We start from the raw sequence: 25,427 nt of genomic DNA on the forward strand, positions 1-25,427 counted from the left end.
AGTCCCAGCAATGATGCAGCAGGCTGAGAAGGGTCCTGGTGGTGGTTTCCCAAGGGGGATGAGGCCTGCATCCCAACCTCAAGCAGCAATAGATCTGGACTTGGTCCTATGCTCTCGCCAGCTTTTTGGAGTAGTGGATACGCTTTTCCATATAGCCAAGAAGAAAGAGAAGCTAGTTATACCGAAAGCTGAATTCTGGCAGAAGAAAACTATGTATGACAAGACCTAGAGTAGGTAAAGGACAAGTCTTCAGGTCTGAATTAAAGACTCTAGAGGAGGCAGTGAAAAAGTTCAAATGTTGGCTGCCTCTCTCGTGGAATGTAGTGGTGCGTTTAAAGAGAAATAGAACAAAGAAAGGTTCCGGCAAATGAGAAAAGGTGCCTGTGCAAGTACCAGCCATTACTCCTGGATACAGGATTAATATCAGCAGTACATATAGGAGATGAGGAAGTGGTCTCAAGTAGTGACCCCTGTACTAAGCCTGTATCGGGATTTGCCATATTCGAGTCAGTATATGCTCCCCTTCCTCTCCAGCAGCCTGGATCATTTCAGGAAGCGGTTGAGGAAATTGGTGGCTCGCTATAGCTGATTGAGGAAATGTAATGTCCCTTAAGTAGCAGAAAATTTTGAATTTCCACCAACTCATCAGATGTAGATGAGGAGAATGTCTTCCTTTGGCCTGTAGGGAAGAAGGTTGTTAAAAAGCTGTTTTGTTAAAAACTGGTCAAGTTGTCATCAGTACTGTGGTGTCTGCAGCTGGACTACAAGAAGATGCTAGTGAAGAAATGCTTATGGATGACCTTCATTTAAATAATCTAGAAAGCGACCCTTTAAAGTTTTGGGATTTGGTCTTTTGTTTAATGGCGGACTCTATGCGGAGGGCAACCTGAAGTATTGCTTTCTGAACAACCAGGCTTGTCCAAGAGTGGAGTGTGGCAGGGTGAAGGAGACAAACTCGGACTCGGTGCCCTTTCAATGTAGAAGTTTATTAGCAGGTGGGAGGGGTTCTAGATACATATCTCTTTTCTTTCCTGCGTGACCGGGATTTTGACTCTTTTTCTAGTCCACTTAGTAGACTGTTAATGTGCGTGAAAAGTGCGGTGTCAGGTTTCCATTCGGAAAAAATGTCTTCCTGTTGAGGTGGTTGTGTACAACATTCTGGGTGGGGTTGGGAAGATGTTGGGGTCGTGAGAAGGATAGGTGGTGGCGGGAGGCCTGGACAAAAGTGTAGAGGAATGTTAAGTCTTTAAAGCTGCTGTCTATCAGTCTCTAAATGTGTGGCTTTTCTTTCTGTCCATTTATGCACCCTAGATTTTGGTAATATCAGATATTTGGAAAAAAGCTGCACGCTATGGTTAAATGTTTTAGCCTGGGTTATGTTTAGGTTAAGGTAGGGATTTGTGGTGCTTAATATTAGTATTTATATTGATTTTAAAAAAATATGGGGGGGAGGTGTATATATAATTCTATCTTTTTTTTTTTTCCTGTTTATGACATCTGATGTAGGCTTGTTTACATTTACATGATCAGTAGCTGTTCCGTGGTGGACATGGAAAGAGATGTTGCCAGCTGTGGATAAGGCAACAAGGGGGATGATGGACCTCTTATCACTGGTGGATAGCACATTAGAGGGCAGGTGTACTTTATTGAGCAAGTATTCTGTGCATACTTTGACATTACAGCAGACCCACAGTAGATGAAGTCCAATCCATGAAACTGTAAATATGGGGACAAAGGCACTAAACCCTCCTGAACACCAAATGTAATAGAGATCAATGTAAAAAAGGCTGGAGTTGGGTAGCTTAAAGAGGAACTGCAGTCTGCTCACATAACTTGTAACAAATACATCTTTGCCATTCTGAAGCTTCCCTCCAACCACTTTGCATATTATTTTATATATACTGTGATTCTGTACTTGCCAAATATGCTGCAGAAATCTCCCTCCACTGAGTCTGGCTGCAACCATTTTAACTGTGGGCAGCTGAAGCTGCTGCCTGTTCACTTCCTGGATTTACACAGACGCACACGAACACATATATACAGACACACACGAACACCTCTGCTTACCTGCTCATTTCTCTTCTGTGGATGAATACACATGGATCCCCGCCCTCATTCAGCCCCCTCCAGCTCTGCAGCTCCCATTGGCCCTCCTATGAATCACCCCCCCCCCCCCCCTTGCTGGCAAACTCTCACAAGAGAGAGAGCTGTGCATGATGTCATAAGCCTAGGCAGGTTACCAGACAAGAAAAAGGAAGTGGGCTGTATAAGATATTTACTGGCAGAAAAAAATGTTTTACTATCCAAATTTAAAACAACAAGGGCAGATTTAATGGATGGAAAGATGGAAAAAATGACTGAAGAGCCGCTTTAAAGTGTAAGACCACCTTGCAGTAAAAAAATGTGCATTTATAATTTTTTGTTATACTGTATGAGCCTGCAAAGCATTGCACCTACAATTAGTGAATGATTGGTGCAATTCCAGGCTCCTGCAGACTCTTCCTGCAGCTCCCTACCTATACAAGGTACAACTCTCAGTTGGAGAGCTGGAGGAAGTGTTAATGGACTACAAGTGCAGTGATTGGCGTATTAGTATTCCATTGAGAACTACAAGTCAGTTTGTCGTGATGGAAGATGGGGCATGTAGTTCATTCATTCACAGGTCTTTATGAAAGAATGACATGGCTGTGCAGGAGGAGCCCTGCACAGCCAAGCCAATTTTAAGAGTGGCAGCAGCAGAAGGTGAAAAGAACCCACACACAGTCACTGGGGTGAGGAGTCCCATTTGCGCCATGTTCCATGTTACACCTTACATATGGGTGTAACGTGGAGTAAAAGATGGAGTTAGCCTTTAACAGTCAAGAACTACATGTATAGTAATATGCAAAAAAGTATATCAAAATTTTAAGCATATACCTTCAGATCATAGAATCGGCAACATTTTATTGTGAATTGAACCCTCTAGCAGGCCTAATGTGGCCAAGATGTAAAACATACTTTGGATAGAATTGTACAAAGTCCATTGACGTATCTCTTGTAGACACAGATTCCTATCTGTTCTAAATTTTTGCAGTTTAGTAACATACTAAATTTCAATATTACAGTCCACCCTGTTGAAAGCTTCATGTTGAGGGTACATTATCCTACGTCCTCCTTTGAAAGGTGACAGCCAATGATTTGCGCATCTCCTAGCTTTTATACCCAACTGTCACTGACAGCTCTGCTCACTTATGAATGGGAACCAATCAGAGTGCTTCCTGATCATGTGACTGTTATTGCTTTTTTAACTCTAATTTAACCCTTTCATGACTAAGCCTATTTCTGACATTTGGTGTTTACAAGTTAAAATCTGTATTTTTTGCTAGAAAATTACTTGGAACCCCCAAACATTATGTATATATTTTTTAGCAGAGAATCTAGAGAATAAAATGGTGATTGTTGCAATATTTTATGTCACACGGTATTTGTGCAGCGCTCTTTTAAACGCAATTTTTTGGGGAAAAAGACATTCATGATTTTTAAAAAAACAAAACAGTAAAGTTAGCCCAATTTTATATAATGTGAAAGATGATGTTACGCCGAGTAAATAGATAACAAACATGTCGCGCTTTAAAATTGTGCACACTCGTGGAATGGCCACAAACTACGGTACCTAAAAACCTCCACAGGTGACATTTTAAAAAAAAATAATGGTTACCAGGTTAGAGTTACAGAGGAGGTCTAGTGCTAGAATTATTGCTCTCACTCTGACGATCGTGGCGATACCTCACATGTGTGATTTGAACACCGTTTATATATGAGGGTGCAACTTCTGTACGTGTTTTCTTTGCTGCACGAGCTCGCGGGGATGGGGGCGCTTTTTTTTTATTTTTTTTTATTTCTTTTATTTTTATTTTTTTACATTGTTTTTTTTTTTTTTTGACCACTATTATTGCTGTCACAAGGAATGTAAACATCCCTTGTGACAGTAATAGGTGGTGACAGGTACTCTTTATGGAGGGATCGGGGGTCTAAAAGACCCCAAATCCCTCCTTTGCACTTCAGAGTATTCAAATCCATGAAAACGATGATTCTGAATACTGTATATTTTTTAAAAACCGGCGCCATTGGCAGCCGAGTAAACAGGAAGTGACGTGACGTCACTTCCGTGTATACAGAGAGAAGACTGGAACAAAGTCGTTTCCAGCTTCGTGCCAGTCTCTCTCTAGCCGCCGGAAAAGGCGGATCGATGATCGGGACTCCCGGTGGGACGGGAAGTCCGATAAGAGCGGCGGAAGGTGGCGGAAGGGGGGGATGTCCACTCCTGCTCCTCCGGGATAACAACTGATCTGCTTTTAGCCGCATCGGTTGTTATCCCTGGATAGCCGATCCCCGCTCTAAAAAATGGTCCCGGGATGATGCCGGAATGCAGCTGTGGGCATCATCCCAGCATAACCCCCGAAAGCCAAGGCTGCGTATCTCTCCATTCAGTATCTCTCATCCATTATTTTTAAGCATCTGCTAACAACCCCCTCTGAGAATACATGCCTGGGACAACACCAGTAGCCTTGGTTCCTGACGATAACCTGCATTCAGATAACAAAAGGTGTCTCCCATAAGCCGCACATCAGTGCAGACCTGCTTGTAATGAAGTGAAGGTAGTCTCAGCCTGGGCTCCCACCAGGCCGTGCTACCAACGCGTTTCGCTTATGCATTCAGATAGTTATAGTATAACATGCCAGTTGAAAACGAACACCCTATGTTATCCTCCCTTACCTTTAGATTTTGCCACCTGCCTTCCAAATACCTACTACTGCCTGGTTTAAAATTCTATTACTTCTATGTATGATCAAGCATGTGAGACATGCCCTGCTCTGCCTCCAACTCTCCTCCTTAATATTTAGGCAGCCAATAAATAAGCCCAAGCACTGTCACATGGGGCAGGGATGCAGTGGGATCAGAGTGACAGCTTAAACATTCAAGGGCTAGTTAAAGCACAGAAGGGAGCCTATCCCCCAGTTGTTAACACAGAACCACACTGCAACTGAGCACCACAAATGAAAAAATGCTATTTCATTCATTTTTAATATTCAAAGCAAACTTCCCCACCCATCCATGTCTCCATGATTTTTTTTTTTGCTGTGAAATCACTTTAAAAACCACTCTGCTAGCATTTCTGGCATCGGCCATCTTAAGTAAGGGCAGATAATTCATGTAGCATTTACTTCCTGAAATCCATTTGCCCTTAGTTCAGGTATGCAGGCAGGAGGATGTGCTTAGTTGAGAAAACCCCTCCTCTCCTGAAGACTCCTGGGATGTATGACATCATTTGCCTCGGCATGGAAACCAGGAAGTAACTGAAGAAATGTAAAAAAAAAAAAAGAATTAAAACAAGTAAATATGACATACTTTGCTATCTATTTACTAATGCTAGTAGCATGGGGATTACAAATAGTCAATGTTGATTGAGAGAGTGGAATTCCACTTTAAGTGGCTTAGGTTTTTCTTTTTTTTCACTTGACCGGTTTGCTTTAAGACGGAAGTGAATTACACTTTCATGTAGTCCCGACACGCTGGTTTCAATTTCTCTCACATATTGCTTTGTATAATCATTTGCCCCAGCAGGCATACAATTGTGCTCTCACAAGCAGCCCTCCCAGCTGCCGGAGCTGATTGACAGGCCCTTACGGGTGGAGCCATTGCCAGATTCCAATAAAGAAGGGTCTTGGGAAAACGGTAAGGTAATTATTGATGGGCTGCAATCCACTAATCAGACAATTTGCAAAATGAATCCCATAGTCCCTTACTATATTAGCTCTCTTTCTTGTTTATGTTTATAGGGCACATTTACTACTTCAGTAACCTCCTGTTTCCCCACAGTCCAATTAAAGCTCTCTTAGGGTAATACATTAAAGGGAAGAAATATTGGAAGTGGCTTGTAATTAGTTTTGTTCTTGTCGTTGCCACATTGGCTGGCTGGTTGGGTTTTATACTCCGATAAAAAGAAAAAAAAACCTGGAATAAAAGGTAATGGAGTGTTTTACAGTTAGGAGTTAGAATGTTAACATGTTGTGGTTTTTCTTTCTGGTTCCTAAGCATTGTGTTTATAGATTGTTTAACAAGGCTTCAGCTTCCAATGTGGCTGGGGTCTGATGCTAGGTCGATTTTACACAAAGTTAGGCCAATGCTTTCTATTAAAACACGATTCCAGGTAATTGTGGAGAATTTGGCTTGTCTGATCGCTACTTCCTTCATCGATTGAACTTCGATTGCACACTGGCTGAACTCAAATCTGACTGCTGGTGGTTAATGCACGCACTGGCTGCTCTGCATTTTATTTTATTTTTTTAAATCGGAAATACACTATGAGGTACACATACTACTGAGGAAGAACCAATGAATAGGGACTACTCCTATGGCAGAGTTGAACGCAACAGTTACACTGTGTCCATACCATGCCTATAAGACCTGTTGAGACCTTTAACTGCAGCAACAGCATATTATATCAACCGCCACGAGCATATCAGATTACAACAGCATATTACATCAAGCTGTGACCACAAATTATATAAGAATTTCCTGCAACAACAAATTACATTATGTAACAGCACATCCAACTGTAGAATATTATTACTAAATAGGATAGTTACTATATTATTATATAACTCAGTAACACTGCAGGCCCCTTACCCAGATCCATCGTGTCTGGTTGCTTTGGGTTATACACCGATCAGCTATAACTTTATAAACATGAAAAAACAAAAATTGCAGCACTAATACCATGTTTCCCCGAAAATAAGTCTTATGCCCCGCACACACGGTCGGACTTTGTTCGAACATTCCGACAACAAAATCCTAGGATTTTTTCAGACGGATGTTGGCTCAAACTTGTCTTGCATACACACGGTCGCACAAAGTTGTCGGAAAATCCGATCATTCTGAACGCGGTGACGTAAAACGCGTACGTCGGGACTATAAACGGGGCAATGGCCAATAGCTTTCATCTCTTTATTTATTCTGAGCATGCGTGACACTTTGTCCGTCGGATTTGTGTACACACGATCGGAATTTCCGACAACGGATTTTGTTGTTGGAAAATTTTATATCCTGCTCTCAAACTTTGTGTGTCGGAAAATCCGATGGAAAATGTCCGATGGAGCCCACACACGGTTGGAATTTCCAACAACACGCTCCGATCGGACATTTTCCATCGGAAAATCCGACCGCGTGTACGGGGCATAAGTGTGATAATCGGGGAGGGCTTCAGCCCCTACCCCAAAAATAAGCCCTAGTAAAGTCCTTGTAAAAAAATGTAATCTGTTTTGTAAAAAGATTATACCGCATTGTGAAAAATATCTTATTTACGACGCCACTGGGCGCTCATGTGACCCGCTGGAGGTCTTCTGCTCTTCTATCGGCTGATGTCTGCGGACCCTCCCTCTGCAATGCTCGGAGCGGGCTGACGTCAGTGGGTAGCTTGCCCCTTTCCTCTGCAGTATTCGGAGGTAGCCTCCTTGACGGTTTTCCGAGTGTGGCTCGGGGTTAAATTTCAGTCCCATTAGCGGTAACCCCCGAGCCACACTCGGGATTGCATTGCAGGATCTTGGTGCGGCGTTACTTACCTTGTCCCCAGGATCCTGTGATGTCCCCCCGCTGTGTCTGCGGGCTGTCTCTCCTCCGAAGCCTCTCCGTGCCAGGCTCTGCTCCCTGCGAGCGCCGCAACGCACGGGGGCGGAGCCTGGCGGCAAATTCAAGAAAATGTACAAGCCATAACACATACAGTACTGTAATCTTACAGATTACAGTACTGTATGAAATTATTTCACATCCCTTTTGTCCCCAGTGCTTTGGCCCATGCCCTGCATGCAGTTTTATGTTATATATACTGTTCTTTCTGCCTGGAAACTGGAGATTGTCCATAGCAACTAAAAAGTGTCCCTTTACGTCAAAAGTGGCTTTAGACCAGCTAGAAAACAGCGATAGTAAATTAGAACACTTGCAGAATTGAGCGATAGTGATTCGTGGGGAAATTTATTTTATTATTATTATATTATTATTTTTTAAATTATTTATATTTATTTATTATATTATAATTTATGTTTTTGTGTTTCAAACTTCATCATACCCTGGATATCTATTGGACATTTGTTTGGACAGATTTAAGTGTGTTATTGTTAAGAATTACAGGCCTACAATATAAAACGCCAAATTTCCATGCAAAATAATTGTACCGCTTTCAGCACCTAAAATCCGAATTAATCATACCGCCTGGGAGGTTAAGAAGAAGAGCCGCTACGGTATAGGTAAGTGCCCAGCGGTTACAAAGGGAAGACGCACTGCACATTATACCAGTATAATCTTTTTACGAAATGGATTTTATATGTAGTAAGACCAATTTCCTCAGAAAAGTGGGACTTTCAATGGATCACAGACAGAGAGAATATAGAAAAATAATTGGATTTTTATTATTACATGAATAGACAACTTATGGTGAAAAACACAATACAAAGCATTGGATAAAACCAAGACATATACATGAAAAACACAGAATTAAAAGACCAACTATGAAAAAGCCCAGAAGCTGTCAGAACGGCAGACCATCCTGAAGAAGATAAAAACCATGTGTGTTTTTCGCAAACGCGTTGGATGGTCTGTCGTCCTGACAGCTTCTGGGCTTTGGTTCATAGTTGGTCTTTTAATTCTGTGTTTTTCATGTATATGTCTTGGTTTTATCCAATGCTTTGTATTGTGTTTTTCACCATGAGTTGTCTATTCATGTCATAATAAAAATCCAATTATTTTTCTATATTCTCTCTGTCTGTGATGTATTCAAAGTCCCACTTTTCTGAGGAAATTGGGCTTACTACATGTATATGGGGATGGGATCAACAGACAGTGTTCTATCGGCTAACAAAGGCAAATTTCTTTCTTTACATACATCATTTTATAAGGACTTTAACCAAGGTTTTTTGGGGGGGATTAAAATGGTGTCATAATTCTGATTCCTGAGCTGAAAGGGTAGAGAAGACAAGGGACACGAGCTTTAAAAAAATATATATTTTGTTGTTTTATTCCAGGTTTTTTAGAACATAGAGAGGGGTAAATGATACAGCACATGCCATACATAAATAAGACATCCCCTTAAAATAAGACCTAGTGTATTTTTTGTAGCCAAAATGAATCTAAGACCTGATCTTATTTTTGGGGAAACACGGTAGCGCTTTAAAACAAAATAGTCCATGAATATAAAAATAAAGTGCATAAGTCCTTCGTTGGGCAAAAATATATCTAGTAATGACCACCTTATGTATCAAAATAGTCCAAAGTGGTAGTCCATAAAAGTGCAATGCTCCTTTAAATATGTGAAAATGGAAGACGATGCCACTCACCAGACATAGGTGCTGTCTCAACCAAGAGAACAGCTCACACGCTTTTTGCACTGATCATGAAAATATGATTCTTCATATGAAACCACTTCTGACGTCTAGCGTTGTTGCCTCCTCCACATCATAACATATCCAACCAAACTAAAGAAAAAATCTCGTGGTGTAGTAAATTGTGAAAATTCAATAGGATAGTAAGGAGAATCACCCGTAGTAGTAAAAAATGTGAAAATGCTAGGGAGATTACTCTGCCATATATGGTAACATCTCGAAACGATGTAGAAAAAAATTCCGAGTTCCCTCGGAAAAAATGGGACTTTAAAGGCTCAAAGAGTGAACATATAGTTACAATAAAAACGTTATAGTTTTATTCGTAGAACAAAGATAGTTTTATACAGTACAAAAATATAAATTTATAAATGAGGTACATTGTTACTCATGGCGGAATCGCCTAATGATATTATTACAGTATACATGCAGAGGACGCATAAGCAAATCCAACGCGTTTCAGATTTCCGAGACTTCTTCAGGGAAATCTCTGCATGTGATATTGATATGGTCTAGAAAGATAATAAAAGTGTTTGTATCATATAAAACAGCACATATAATTGTATTTATCACATACATATCGCATAGATTTTGCAAGGAGTGGGTTCAAAGTGTGATACTCACAGAATGCCCCCACGTCTCGGCACCATCCGTCACATCATAAAAATAAAACCACCAAGCCATCCAACAGGAAGTAGGTAGAAAAAACCAGGGCAGATCCTGCTAGGCAGACACTGAGACCACCTGGCATCAAAAACAGAAGGGAAGGTGTTAAAAAAAATTATAAGAGTATGGATCAGAGCAACATATGATGTGTATAAAGGTATATGTGGGTAGTCTTGCAATAGAAGATTACATGCCCGGTATATTGGTATGCAAAACATGCTACACAGGTGTATATGGCAGAAATGACAGATAAGCGTTTATCCCCTCCTGCTTGGCAAATGTGCCTAAAATGTTCTGCAGAAGAATCTTTAAATATAAGAAGTGTATAGAAAATATTATAATTGACTGCTTTTATAAAGTGCAGCCGCATTAGAGAGATTAAATCTATTTACTGGCATGTGGGGAGAATGGAGAGCGTATCTTGTACCATGGGTGTTTTTCTCAACTCACCCTGTGTGGACTAATGAATCAGTGTTTGATATGTCTGACTTAAGACTTTAAATGGAGGAAGGTGATTGCTTGACCCCCCCCACCCCGGTGAGTGTAAGGAGGAGGAACCCTGGGTCTCGGGGACCTTTGGCACGCAGCATACCACGGCCCACCGCCGAGAAGCGGCGGTGCGTGTGGGATGACGTCACGCGTCAGACACCTGCCGACAGGTGACTGGTTAGGGTGTTGCCAAGCAACACATAGGAGGAGGGAACAGAAGCCAGCCTCCCGGGGACACAACTGTGACTTCCAACCACACTAAGCCAGCATAAAAATAGCCGACACAGCTTCTGGCATACATAGAGGCCTGGAGCAGGATGTGCCTGGTGCTGCCAGGCACGCCCGCACCCAAACGAAAAAAAAAAGGAAAAATATATGAACAATAAAATAAAATTACAAAATTTAATAAATTGCAAACTTGTGATGCCATGGATCCTGCCGCATAATGGGGACACACCAGAGTACCACCATCAGGAGCCCATACAAAGAGAGGTCATATAAATGAAATGATACATTACCAGAACCATAGTGTAGAGGAGGAAACTGGAAGAGGTTTGCAGGCACATTATTTTTCCATTCCTGCTGAGGTGAAGCCTTCTAAGAAAGGCTTGAAATTCATCGCCTCATTTAAACCTGGGAAGGTGGTGGCTCTGAGATGATGGATCCACCTCAGCTCCCTCTGGAAGAGAAGCTTGTTCCAGTCCCCTCCTCTGGGACTGGAGTAAACTCCAGAGTTTAAGTTTGGTTTTTCCTACATAGAATGAGCCACAATCACATAACAGGAGATACACCACACCATAAGTTTTACAATTGACATGATGTTTTGCCCTAAAAACTTGTCCGTTGGGCAGTTTGACAGATGGAGTGTTGTGCATGTACCTATAGTATCCACATGACCCTTATATGAAGGTGCCCTTATACTTGCAGGAATCTTTCCTTTTGGACCCCTTGAATTCGCTCTGTATGATCCTGTCCCTGATGGAGGTGGCCCTCCTGAACGTTTTGTGATAGTAACAAACGTTATTAGATTTGTGCATCACTCCCCCACATACAATGCAAACTCACCAGAGGGAGTAAGAAACCAAGCAATATGAAGCCCACTAGACTCAACAGGGATGGGTGGATGGATCCAAGCAATGCCTCCAATATTCTCTTAATCTAGGACTCTCAGTAAGATGGTTTTAGGGACAGCCGCTCACACCACAACATGATACCAGTAAGCAAGAAAACAAGGTATCGTAGTGTAGTACTTTTATTAACTTATGAAGCAGTAATACAGCAGCCACATAAAATGCTCATAAAACAGTAAAATTGCTGCTTGTCACTCAGGTGTAACTTTATGACTAGCCACCTAATATTAAGTCCCCCTTTTGCTACCAAAACAGCCCTGACCCATCGAGGCATGGATCCCACTAGACCTTTGAAGGTATGTTGTGGTATCTGGCACCAAGCCATCAGTAGAAGATCCTTTAAATCCTGTAAATTGCAAGGTGAGGCCTCCATTGATTGGACTTGTTTTTCCAGCACATCCCACAGATTCTCCATTGGATTGAGATCCGGAGAATTTGGAGGCCAAGTCAACCCCTCAAACTCGTTGTTGTGTTCCTCAAACCATTCTTGAACCATTTTTGCAGTGTGGCAGGGTGCTTTATTCTGATGAAAGAGGCCACTGCTATCAGGGAATATCGTTTCCATGAGGGGATGTTCCTTATCAGCAGCAATGTTTAAGTAGGTGGTACATGTCAAGTAACATTCCCCTGAATGGCAAGTCCCAAGGCTTGCCAGCAGAACATTGCCCAAAACATCACACCGCCTCCGCCAGGCTTGCCATCTTCCCATAGTGCATCTCTTGCACCTGGCCATTCACATGATGTAAAAGAAAATGTGATTCACAGACCAGGCCACCAACTTCCATTCCTCTGTGGTCCAGTTCTGATACTCACATGTCCTTTTTAGGTCCTTTTGGCTGTGGATACAGGTCAGTATGGGCATCCTGGCTGGTCTATGGCTACGCAGCCCCACCCACAAAATCTGCAATGCCCTATTTTTTTTCAGCTTTTTTAAAATTTTTATACTCTTTATTAGACATTATTTTTCCCTTTTCTTTTTTAACACATCACACAGGAGTCACAGGGACGGGAATTGAGGGAAAATCCCCCCCAAAGGCATCCCAGAGAAAAGTAAAAATTGGACAGAAATTTTATTTTTATCTTTAAAAATGAAAACAATTTGGCTGGAGTTGGGCTTAATTAAAAGTGACCCAATTGCTAAAACTCAAATTGTAATAAATCTGTAACCTGAGTGTAAAGAAGAGAAAAATACCCCTCCTGCTTCTCAAGCTTTTGACTGCTGCTCTGGTCAATAAAAAAAGTTGTCTGAAGTCTTCTTCAGAAACTGATCCTTCCGGGATTGTTGACTTCTTGGTTGACACTCCCAGAAGTGTCAGTTTCTGAAAAAGACTTCAGCCGACTATTGGTTGATTTTGCCGAAATCCTTATTCGCCACCATGACCCGTAGTGACAGGTGACAGCGGAAGGAACCACTAAGCACAGCGAGGAGATCAGGAGATTCCTGGAAGTGTCGGTTTCTGAAGACTTTGGCTGACTATTTCTCTTAGCAGCGGTGCGATCAGCAGGAGAGGTAAGTATTTACTCTCTTTTTTCCAGTTATCCTGCTTATTTCAGTGTGCATTTTAGCAACTGGGCTAATTTGCACATCACTTTAACTACTTGCCGCCCACGCTGTAGCCGAAAGAGGGCTGCAGCATGGGCTTTATTTGCCGGGAGGGCGTCCATGGATGTCCTCCCAAGCAAGCGCAGTCAGCATAACTCTGCGGGTCACGCGCGGCGCGGCGCGCTCTGTGATCACCAAGTCTATGAGACTCGGCTGATCACAGATCCGAGTAAGGGGTCGATCCCGGCCCCTTACCACATGATTAGCTATCAGCCAATGACGGCTGATCACGTGATGTAAACAGAAGCTCGGTAACCTTTTTTTTTTTCCTCGTGCTATCAGCGTGAGGGGAAAAAAAAGCAGATCACCGGCTTCTGTCAGAGGGACATCGGTCCCTCACTCAGAAAGCCGTGGCTGTGCCCACCAGTGTCACCTGCCAGTGCCCACTGTGCCACCTACTGGTGCCACCTATCAGTACCCACCAGTGCCATCTACCAGTGCCCACAGTGCTACCTACCAGTGCCCACAGTGCCACCCATCGATGCCCACCTGTGCTGCCAATCAATGCCCATCAGTGTCTAATAATCAGTGCCACAGATCAGTGCTGCCTATCAGTGTCACCTGCCAGTGCCCATTAGTGCCACCTATCAATGCCACCTATCAGTGCCCATTAGTGCCGCCTTATCAGTGCCTATCAGCATAGCCCATCAGTGCAGCCTCATCAGCGCAAATCATGAAGGAGAAAAAATTACCTGTTTTCAAAATTTTATAACAAACTATGAAAAAGTATTTTTTTTTTTTTAATTCAGTCCCTTTTTGTTTTATTTAGCAGAAAATAAAAAACCCAGCAGCAATTACCGTATTTATTGGCGTATAACACGCGCCGGCATATAACACGCGCCGGCATATAACACGCACCCCAAGTTTAGGAGGGAATTTTAAGGAAAAAAAACTTTTAGGAGGGAAGTTTAAGAAAAAAAAACTTACATTAAAATGCCCATCAATGCAGCCTTATCTGTCCATCTGCAGCCTTTTCAGTGTCAGTGCAGTCTTGTCAGTGCAGCTTTGCCCCAGTGCAGCCTTGCCCCAGTGCAGCTTTGTTAGTGCAGGTTTGCCCCAGTCCAGCCATGGGTAGATTCAAATATGGCGCCGAGACTGATACACATACCCGAGTGTTCTCGGCTTATTTCGGCGCCGCCGGCACTCCCAGTCCCGCCCTTGGACCTGTGTTATGTCCATCATAGGGCGGGACTGGGCGTGACTGTGAGCGGCGCCGAAAAAAGCCGAGAACACTCGGGTATGTGTATCTCGGCTCCGACGAAGCCCTGCAGTCTCAGCGCCATGTTTGAATCTACCCACGGCTGTGTATGTCGGCGCCGACCGCGGCAATTGCCGCGATCGCTCCAATGACACAAAATCGGCGGGGATCGGCCTATAACACGCACCCACGATTTTCCCCTGATTTTCAGGGGAAAAAAGTGCGTGTTATATGCCGATAAATACAGTAAATACCACCAAAAGAAAGCTCTATCTGTGTTAAAAAAATGATAAAAATAATAAGAGGCCCAGGGTGAACAGACGAACATTATTTACACCTAAATTGAAGGGCTGTTTAGGGGTACCAGATCTGATCAAATATTATCATGCAGCGCAATTGTCCCAGCTAGTTCGATTTCATACTCGACAATCCAATCCGCTCTTGATGACGATGGAATCGGTACTATTTCCAAATAGCGAGATTAGTCATCTAATGTGGATAAAAGAGAATGATAGACCGATAATAATGTGCCCGACTCTATCCTTCTCATTAAGTTTGTGGGGGAGATTGGCTGCTACCTACAAATTTAAATCTCCACATACCCCACTGGCTCCGTTGCTCAATAATCCTCTGTTCACCCCGGGTCTCCGCCCCCATGAATTTAAATGGTGGACCAACAAGGGATTACTACGTATAGCAGATCTATGCGACCACAGAGGGGCTATGTCGAGACAGGTTCTCCAGGAAAAGTACCAACTCCCGAATTCAGAATTATATCGCTACACTCAGATAGCGCATTTTTTAGCAACATTAAATCGTACTTCGGATTTAACTACATCCTCCTAAATGGAAAATTTCTGCAGAACCTTCGACAAACACTCAGGTCATATTTCACAGATATATAGTATTTTATCATCAAATGTTCAGAAACTGTTTTACATGCAAAAATGGGAACAAGATTTAGAAATCAGTTTAGAAGTTGAAGATTGGAGCAAACTGTCAATGCTGGCGTCCAAATCATATATCAATACATCTCTGATAGAGGCAAACTACAAAGTCCTGATGAGATGGTATTTGGTCCCAGCGAGGGTGGCAGCCTTCGTTCCGGGGGCCTCCCCGCGGTGTTTCAGGGGATGTACTACAGAAGGCACCATGCTACATACATGGTGGACATGCCCAAAAGTGCGTAGGTTTTGGATCCGCACATATAACTTTATTTATTCATTAACTCAAGTGAACCTCATTAAGTCACCCCTACAGGCACTGCTGGGACGCCCAGTGGAGGGAGCATCGAAATATATGCGGAAACTTATAACTTTTATATTTGTAGCAGCGAGAATAGCGATAGCTAAATCCTGGAAATCTTCAATGATTCCCTTTTATTTACTAAAATCTAAACTATCATGGATCATGGTTAATGAACGTCTCTCTGCAATCTTAAATGATAAAATGGTTTTATTTGAAAGAATATGGGACCCCTGGATAAATTATATTTCAAACACATAATGAGCTGGGAATTGTTCAGAAATCTCCCCTTCCAGGACCGGAGTGCGCCTTTCTCTGTTTCCTATTCTCTACTTATTCACCCTCTTACTCTTTTCTCTTTCTTTTCTTTCAACTATAAAAAAAGCCCTGGAGGTCTCATGGGCCAATTAAGGCCCCAGGGCTCATTTTGAGGTTAAATTAGTAGGTTACACAAGGTGGAGGTGTTAGGGAGAGAGATTCTCCTCCTGTGACTCCCCACACTATACATGAAGTAAGCTGAGGAATCTGAGAAAAATTCCTCCTTTCATTTTCTACTTTGAGTAAAAGTTTTATAAAGTTATTATTTAGGTTGAGTTCTTTACTGTGTAGAGTTATAGTAAGGATAAGGAAATGTCTAACTTCATGATAATGCGCGATAATATGGTGTGTAACCTTTGTGTTTTTTATATAAACGACTTGTTACTTGTTCCAATACTTGAAACATAAGAAACGTTAAAATGGATTTTGTATCTATTGAAAAAACTCTGAATAAAAATATTGGAAAAGAAAAAAATGATAAAAATATCATTTGGGTAAACTGTAGCATGACCGCGCAATTGTCATTCAAAGAGTGACAGCGCTGAAAGCTGAAAATTGGTCTGGGCAGGAAGGGGGTTTAAATGCCCAGTAAGAAAGTGGTTAAAGTGGTTGTAAAGCCACTTTTTGGACTTCTACCTATAAGTAACTCTAGAATAAGGCTTACCGATAGGTAGTGGGAATATCTCCTAAACGTGCGCCGTTTAGGTGATATTTCACTTGTAGTCCGCTGGAAATTCCAACGGCGCATGTGCGGGGAAGAAACTAAACGAAGTGCCGTTTCTTCCCTAACCTATGCCGTTAATCGCGACTCCCGTGCGCATGCGCGGGAGTGACGTCACGCGGCTCCGGCGAATCGCAGAGACGGTGTCCGCGGCCCGGAAGGAAGAGGGCCAGAAGATGGACACTGCCCACACAGGGGACATCGCTGGATTCTTTTGCAGGTAAGTGGCACATAATGGGCTAGTATGCAATGCATACTAGCCCATTATACTTTTCATTTGCAGGCTGCAGCAGCGAGCAAAAGAGGAAGTAAAACCCATCAGGGTTTACTTCCTCCTTAAAGCACATCAGAATTCAGATGGAAGCACGAACACTACTCAGGAACATGTCAGCATCTTGTTCAAATACCTGAGCCCCATCAAGCCTCTGCAGTTGTCCACCACAATCCATTATACATGGGAAAGAAATGCTTGCTTTTTGACTTACATGCAAATGTTGTCTTATTTTTTTTTTTTTTTTCCTGCTAATAAAACACATATCCAATTCGTAAAAAATGATTAAAGCTGACAGCCCTTAAGTGATCTAAATAGTAAATATTAAAATGAACTCCCGGGGGTTGCAAAGCATCATGGGAAGCCTGAGGCAGCAATAAGGATTCTACTTCCCTGTGTGTCTTTGGGGAGAAAGGAAACACATTTCATTTGAAATAATTAACCCCTGAATCTAGTAACTGATCTAGCTGTAAATAAACAAAAAGTAAAAAAAAAAAAAAAAATGAAACATTGTGTAAAATAAGCCATGCCAACATAGAAAATTAAACATTTGACATTTATGTCATTTTATTTTACAGGCTGGTGCTTTATGTTCACTTCCATTTTTGACTAAAGAAGGCTAAAAGGAAACCTAAATGTATTTTCAAGAAGTGTTGATTTTGATCTGCTATTCTAAGGGCACTTTCACACGGAGGCGGTGGGGGCGTCAGTGATAAATAGCGGCGGCTATTTTTGGCGGCACTTTTCAGCCGCTAGCGGGGCACGTTTAACCCCCCGCTAGTGGCCGAAGTTGGGGTTAATACCGCCCGTGTATCGCCGGTCCAAAAGCACTTTGCAGGTGCTTCGGCGGCGCTGCCAATTAATTTCAATGGACAGGGGCGCTTTAGGAGCAATGTATATACCGCTCCCAAAGCGCCCCAAAGATGCTGCTTGCAGGACTTTTTCTAAAGTAAAGCTCCTCATTGTGAAAGTAGCCTTAATGTTTCATTTTTATATGGTCTTTTATGTTAATTGCTTCTGTTAACTTACAGTGCTTTGAAAAAGTATTCACACCCCTTGAAATTTTACATATTTTGTCATGTTACAACCAAAAACGTAAATGCATTTTATTAGGATTTTATGTGATAGACCAACACACAGCAGCACATAATTGTGAATTGGAAGGAAAATAAATGTTTTTAATTTTTTTTTACAAAAAAAATGTGAAAAGTGGGATGTGCATTTGTATTCAGCCCCCTTTACTCTGATACCCCTAACTATAATCTAGTGGAACCGACTGCCTTCTGAAGTCACCTATTTAGTAAATAGAGTCCACCTGTGTGTAATTTAATCTCAGTATAAATACAGCTGTTCTGTGAAACCCTCAGAGGTTTGTTAGGCTGGATTCACACCTATGCGTTTTTAGTGCTTTTTGCATTTTGCAGATTTGCTCTACAGTCCATTTAACGTGGTTTCCTATGGAACATGTTCTGTAGTGCAAATCTGCAAAATGCAAAAAGCACTAAAAATGCATAGGTGTGAATCCAGCCTAAGAGAACCTTAGTGAACAAACAGCATCATGAAGGCCAAGGAACACACCAGACAGCTCAGGGATAAAGTTGTGGAGAAGTTTAAAGCAGGGTTAGGTTATAAAAAAAAGTATAAATATGGATGAATGAATGTACTATATGAAACAGCAATTAACCCATCAAAGCAGCGCTATTTTCAGTCCTCAATGCTGACTGATAAAACAAAGTCTTTGTAAATGCAAGCAAAACACATGCAGGCAGGTAAATTCCAACAAAGACACAGCGGTAGGAGCTCGGTCTGGATTCCCTTATATGAATAGTAGATCTGATGGGTGCACCTTTCACCATCTATTGGGACACCTTGTGCTGCACACAAAAGTATCCCAATAAAAAGTATCCATCATCCGAAAACGGAAAGAGTATGGCACAACTGCAAACCTACCAAGACATGGCCGTCCACCTAAACTGACAGGCCGGGTAAGAAGAGCATTAATCAGAGAAGCAGCCAAGAGGTCCATGGTAACTCTGGAGGAGCTACAGAGATCCACAGCTCAGGTGGGAGAATCTGTCCACAGGACAACTATTAGTTGTGCTCTCCACAAATGTGGCTTTTATAGAAGAGTGGCAAGAAGAAAAAGCCATTGTTGCAAGAAAGCCATAAGAAGTCCCATTTGCAGTTTGGGAGAAGCCATGTGGGGGACACAGCAAACATGTGGAAGAAGGTGCTCTGGTCAGATGAGACCAAAATTAAAACTTTTTGGCCTAAAACCAAACCTATATGTAACAGAGAACTAACACCGTACTGCACCCTACTGCAACCCACACCATCCCCACCGTGAAACATGGTGGTGGCAGCATCATGTTGTGGGGATGCTTTTAATCGGCATGGGCAGGGAAGCTGGTCAGAGTTGATGGGAAGATGGATGGAGTCAAATACAGGGCAGTCTTAGAAGAAAACCTGAGACTGGGGCGGAGGTTCACCTTCCAGCAGGACAACGACCCTAAACATACAGCCAGAGCTACAATGGAATGGTTTAGATCAAAGCATATTCATATGTTAGAATTGCCCAGTCAAAGTCCAGACCTACAGTATCTCACAAAAGTGAGTACACCCCTCACATTTTTTGTGAATATTTTATTATATCTTTTCATGTGACAACACTGAAGAAATTAAACTTTGCTACAATGTAGTGAGTGTACAGCTTGTATAACAGTGTAAATGTACCATACCCTCAAAATAACTCAACACACAGCCATTAATGTCTAAATGGCTGGCAACAAAAGTGTGTACATTCTTAAGTGAAAATGTCCAAATTGGGCCATTTTCCCTCCCCGGTATCATGTAACTGGTTAGTGTTACAAGGTCTCAGGTGTGAATAGTTAGCAGGTGTGTTAAATTTAGTGTTATCGCCCTCACTCTCTCATACTGGTCACTGGAAGTTCAACATGGCACCTCATGGCAAAGAACTCTCTGTACTCACTTTTGTGAGATACTGTAAATCCAATTAAAAATCTGTGACAAGACTTGAATATTGCTGTTCACAGACGCTCTCCATCCAATCTGACAGAGCTTGAGTTATTTTGCAAAGAAAAATGGGCAAAAATGTCCCTCTCTAGATGTGGGGAAAGCTGGTAGAGACATCCCCAAAAAGACTTGCAGCTGTAATTGCAGTGAAAGGCGGTTCTGCAAAGTATTGAAAAAATACTTTGTAGAAAAAATGTGAAAACCATTTATCGTTTCCCTTCCACTTCCGCTTAACATGACAAAATGTGGAAAATTTCAATGGGTATGAATAGTTTTTCAAGGCACTGTATTTGCAGGACGGTGTTTCATGTACAGATATATAGAATGTGAATATGTGTCAATTTATCGATGTGTCTATGTGACTATTAGCAGTCTGCACCTCTGCTAAATAATACCTAGATGGTATATTTGAAGTGAAAATCTCCATTCAGTTTCTAGGCTTCCACAAAGAGAAAGTGGAAATAACATAAGCAGGAAGCCTGTATATGTAACATGGCACACAGGTCCGCTTCCACATACTTTTATAATTGCATACGGTACATAGCAATTAAGTTCTTATATTGTTCATATTGAACTGATTATTTCACATATACTGTATGTACAAAAAGGAAAAAAATTACAAAGTAACTCCAATCATATGTATTTAACCATTGCCGAGGTTCAGGGGGATTAACATACTGTAAATACAAGTACAGCCTCATTTAGCATGGAAGACTAAGAATTGTCTGTGAGTGGGTAGACCCACCCCTGAGGGGGCATCACCATGCTACCCAGTATTTACATACCATGATGCATCATTGAGGACTACTCACCTCCAGGAGAAGACCAGCCTCACATAACCAGCCTCACATGACCAGCTTAAAGACATCTGATAAAGGTAAATCCTATGTGACGGAACCGCTTGGACACCCTGACTAGGTGCTTCCGTCCACCAAACAGCACCTTCTGGCCTCCAAACTGTTCCGAGCAGATTGAGAGCTAATACCAGCCCTTTTTAGCCCAAACATTGTACACAGATAAGATGTGAGGTAAAATCCAAAAGGAATGACTTTTAATGCAACTCAGACACATGCTTTATAACCTACAGGAGGACATCCCCCTCTTGATCATATTACCCTAACAATACAAACTGTACGCAGGCATATAATTACCATAGCTAAGGAATAACCAACATATACTATAAACATTGCGTTAATTAAACAACTAGCCACCTGGACAATGTTGTGATTATTCAGAGATCTCATCCCAGGTCAGACTGGCTGGCACGGAGCTCACAAAGTACACTACACATGATCATAAGTTCAACATCCCAATAGTAGTTTGCTAACAGACAATAGGTGAGGTAATAAACACTATAACCAATGGGTGAAAGACAGGTGTCTTTAGCTGATGAGATTAACATCTGCTGTGAGTCCCACAGTGTGGAGCAGTCATTGCTGGAAATGTGGCATCTAGGCCCCTAATGGGGATCCCTGGCCTAGACTACCAGAGTCTGTGTGTTCTGGGGAGACACAAATCCAAATCAGAAACAAGACCACTCCAAGGATCCCCCAGGCACACACCTCCCAAAGAGCAATGTTCCCCCAAAAGCCAGGGCCCATAGTCAGTGGGTAAGAGGCTTGCCCCTAGTCCTCTCCAAAAGTCTGTTACAGCCTAGTACAGACTATTGTTTTTTTTTTCCCGTTCATTCCAGTAGGGCTGAACGGAAAAAACTGACAGCTCAGGAGGAGCCGCTGTACTAACTATCCAACTTTAGTACAGCGATCTTCCCTGCTGTTCTATTGTGTTCAGATAGGGGGACAGCCCCCACCAGAACACCCCGGTCACTCCCCATTGCCAGAACACTTCGGTCATCTTTCTCAGCCATTGGCTGAGAGCGCTGATCGGGAGTCGATTGGCAGACCTTTTTCAGTCACGGCCCTTCGACAGAAGATGGCCAATTGGTCAGCTTCTGTAGGAATGACTGCAGTACACACAGGCTGAATGTCGTCCAGTTTCTATTGAACCAGCTGATGCCAATCGACATTCGGCCCATGTGTACTAGGCTTAAGTGTAAAAAAAACCACACACATGGAAAAAGCCTTTGGGGATTGGCCCAGAAATTGGAATTTAGGAAATAATAAACTCTCAACCACTTGCTGACCGTATAACTTACATTTACAGCAGCAAGGTGTCTCTGCTGTGCAGGATCACATACCTAGTGCGTGTTCCTGCACTTCCAGGTCTGGGGCACGCATGCACGCTGCCGGCAACCCACTCCCGCGAGAGCTGATCTGCGGGTACCGCTGACTGGATGTCCGCCGGCACCCGCCGATCATTAGGCTGAGAGCTAGAATGACGATTTGCTCATATGTAAACCAGGTAGATCGCCTTTCTGTGAGTAGGGAAGGCATGGATCCTGTGTTCCTGCAAAGTAGGAACATGAATCGATGCCTTCCCTTAATAAAAGCATCTCCTACACAAGCACAAGCTAGGCACATGTTTAACCCTTTGATCGCCTCTGATGTTAACCCCTTCCCAGCCAGTTTCATTGGGCAGGGGTTTACATTAGAGGCGATCAAAGGGTTAAATGTGTGCCGTGCCTGTGTACAGTGACAGTGCATATTTTTTAGCACTGATCACTGTATTAGTGTCACTGGTCCCCCAAAATGTCAATGTCCAATTTGTCCGCTGCAATATGGCAGTCCCTCTATAAGTCACTGATCACCACTATTACTAGTAAAAAAAATAAATAAAAATTCCTTAAATGTATCCCACAGTTTGTAGACGCAATAACTTTTGTGCAAACCAATCAATATACGCTTATTGGGATTTTTTATCCAAAAAAACGTAGCAGAATACATATTGGCCTAAATTGATTAAGAAATTAGATTTTTTTTCCCATTTTTTTTATTGGATACGTTTTATAGCAGAAAATAAAACTTTTTTTTTTTTTTTTCAAAATTTTCGGTCTTTTTTTTGTTTATAGTGCAGAGGTGATCAAATACAGTACCACCAAAAGAAAACTCTATTTATGGGGAAAAAAAGGACATTTTATTTAAGTACAGCGTCGCATGACCGTGCAATTGTCAAAGTAACGCAGTGCCGTATAGCAAAAATGGTCTGGTCAAGAAAGCGAAAAAATCTTCCAGGGGTCAAGTGCTTAAAGTAATGCAGGAGTTTTTTTTCCCATGAAATAACTAGACAGGAAGTCAGCGGTGTATTGAAATCTATCTTCTGCAATGCACGATCTCCACTTTTAACATCTCTGTGTCTAACCAGTTCCTAAAAATTCTATGTGTTCATTCATTCATATTATTGAAAGTACAACTTTTTATTTATGTAGGAGTAGCCTTTCAAGAAAAGACCTGCAAATGAAGGAGATGCTTCCTGAGACAAGGTGGCCATGAAGTTGCGAGCAGATAAGATCTCTGGAGGCTTTTAGGCTACTCTCCAGAGATCCTAAGTGCCGACAATCCGTGTATTTCTGTGGGGAATTGTAATGTGAACAGGCATTCGATGCCTACGGCCCCAAACTAACTAATGAGGAGAGTCTTCCATTGAGTGTAGAATTAATTATCCAGATTCATAATAAAGCAAGAGACGAATTAAAGAAAAAAACACCATGACTTGCTGGATAATGTGATAACTAAATGTGCTGCAGGGAACGGGACCTATCCTTTTGTAAATGAAATGAGCTTTTTTTTTTTCTATATTCTACCTCTGGATAGTTGTCCCTAAAATCATTCCCTAGGTTAACACAATTGATATTTGAACTTCATTTCATTAGTCTGCTGCAGGCAAGAGGAAGCATTTCCTCAGTCTCCTCTCCCAAAGTGATAAGACTGCAACACCTCTAGCAAGTGGAGGGGCTGCAGCAAGGGCTGATCCATGTCAAACAGCGTATGAAAAATCTGGGTAGATTCACCCACTGTATTTGTCCTTTAGACCACTGTCCTTGTAACGGAAAGTAATGGGAATACCAAAGAGCAAAGAGCGTTTCCTCAGTCTCCTATCTCCCCAGTGATCAGACAGCAACATTTATAGCGAGTCACAAAGCACAAAGCGAGAGGCCGCGGCAGGCTTGATCCAAGTCAACCATTAATATAAATGCTGGGTAGATTCACTCCCTCTATTTGTCCTGGAGACCCTTGTCTCTAACGGAAAGTAATGCGAATACCAAAAAGTTACAGTTATCAACAGAGCAAGAGGTTGGGGGAAAAACATTTCCTCATTCTCCTCTCTATTCCCAGTGATCAGACTGCGACTTTTGAAGTAGGTCACAAGAAACTGTAAGCAGGGACTGATCTGTGTCAAACATTCATGAACGCAGTCAGGAACTGCATAAGCACCAGAACTTACATAATTCTATCACTTATGAGTCAGCCTCTCAATCCAAGGAGTGTATAGGGACCCTAGATGGTGCTTAAAGGGAATGTTCATCCATGAACAAGACTTCCTCTCCTTTAACTCCTCCCCTCTCCCTATTGAACAATAGATTTCTATTAAAAAATTTTTTTTTTTCAGTTTTCACTTAATACATTTCTGCCTAGGTGATGACAATGTATCCAGCTTACTATCTCGCCAAGGCAGGAGTGCTAACCACTAAGCCACATTGCTGCCACAATGCACTTAACATGATCACTATGTCCTCTTTAAAGTTTCATTAAACCCACATCATAAAAAGATGTCGACAAATGGTGTATTACATGGTGTTCATACTCACTTGGTCACTATGAGAATTTGTTTTCTGTGTTCTGCAAAAAACCTGGTTGATCCTGCTGTTCTCTATCCCTCGCTCTTGTCCATGGCCCCACTGCAGTTGGGGATTCTGCAGAACAGGGGTGGCAGCTCTGCACATGCTCAGTCTTCAGTGAGTTTCTATGCTGAGCATTTCTTCCCTATCACATCTGAGCAGCCCATGTGACTATAGAGGGGGCGTATACACAGTCAGGGGCGGGACAAGGGGTGGGCAGGTGGGGCGACTGCCCTGGGCACTGTGGTATCATGTGAGGTACGGGGGCACCACAAGGAGATCTGGGGGGGGGACTTGTGTTGAGGGGGAATGTGGAGGTGGCAGGAGGTAAGAATTGTTCTAGGAGGGGAAATTTGGGGAGGTGTGCTAGGACTGGTGATTTGTGTTGAAAGGAGGGATGGGAAAGAGGATTTGCGCTAGACGGGAGATTTGTGCTATGCAAGGTAATATGGTGGTTTGGGGGGGGGGGATTTGTGCTAGGACTCGGAGGGGAATTTTTTTTTTTGGGGGGGGGGGGGAGGGGGATTTGTGCTAGTAGAGATGTTTGGGGGCATTATTTGTGCTAGGAGGGGACATTTATGCTAGGATGGAGGATAAGGGGTGGGGAG

The 25,427-nt window shown here is 42.4% G+C and overlaps 1 protein-coding gene across 7 annotated transcripts in view; it reads right to left on the reverse strand.

Moving 5' to 3' along the window:
- The window catches only part of LOC141140669 (protein kinase C epsilon type-like), a 358,981-nt gene that overhangs the window by 71,184 nt on the left and 262,370 nt on the right, over positions 1-25,427 (reverse strand). For 2 of the 7 annotated variants that reach the window (XR_012243976.1, XM_073628074.1), the window contains 2 exons: positions 10,035-10,154; positions 5,048-5,336 (listed from right to left, as the gene is read on the reverse strand). The exons of the other annotated variants lie outside the window; for them this stretch is intronic. Coding sequence is in view for 1 of the 2 variants with exons in the window: in XM_073628074.1 (XP_073484175.1) it covers positions 10,069-10,154 (86 nt within the window). In the remaining variant the exon portion in view is untranslated. Of the gene's footprint in view, positions 1-5,047; positions 5,337-10,034; positions 10,155-25,427 lie in introns of those variants that run through there. 7 annotated transcript variants of the gene reach the window in all.

Source organism: Aquarana catesbeiana, linkage group LG04 (assembly GCF_042186555.1).
Source record: "Aquarana catesbeiana isolate 2022-GZ linkage group LG04, ASM4218655v1, whole genome shotgun sequence".
Classification (NCBI taxonomy): Eukaryota; Metazoa; Chordata; class Amphibia; order Anura; family Ranidae; genus Aquarana; species Aquarana catesbeiana.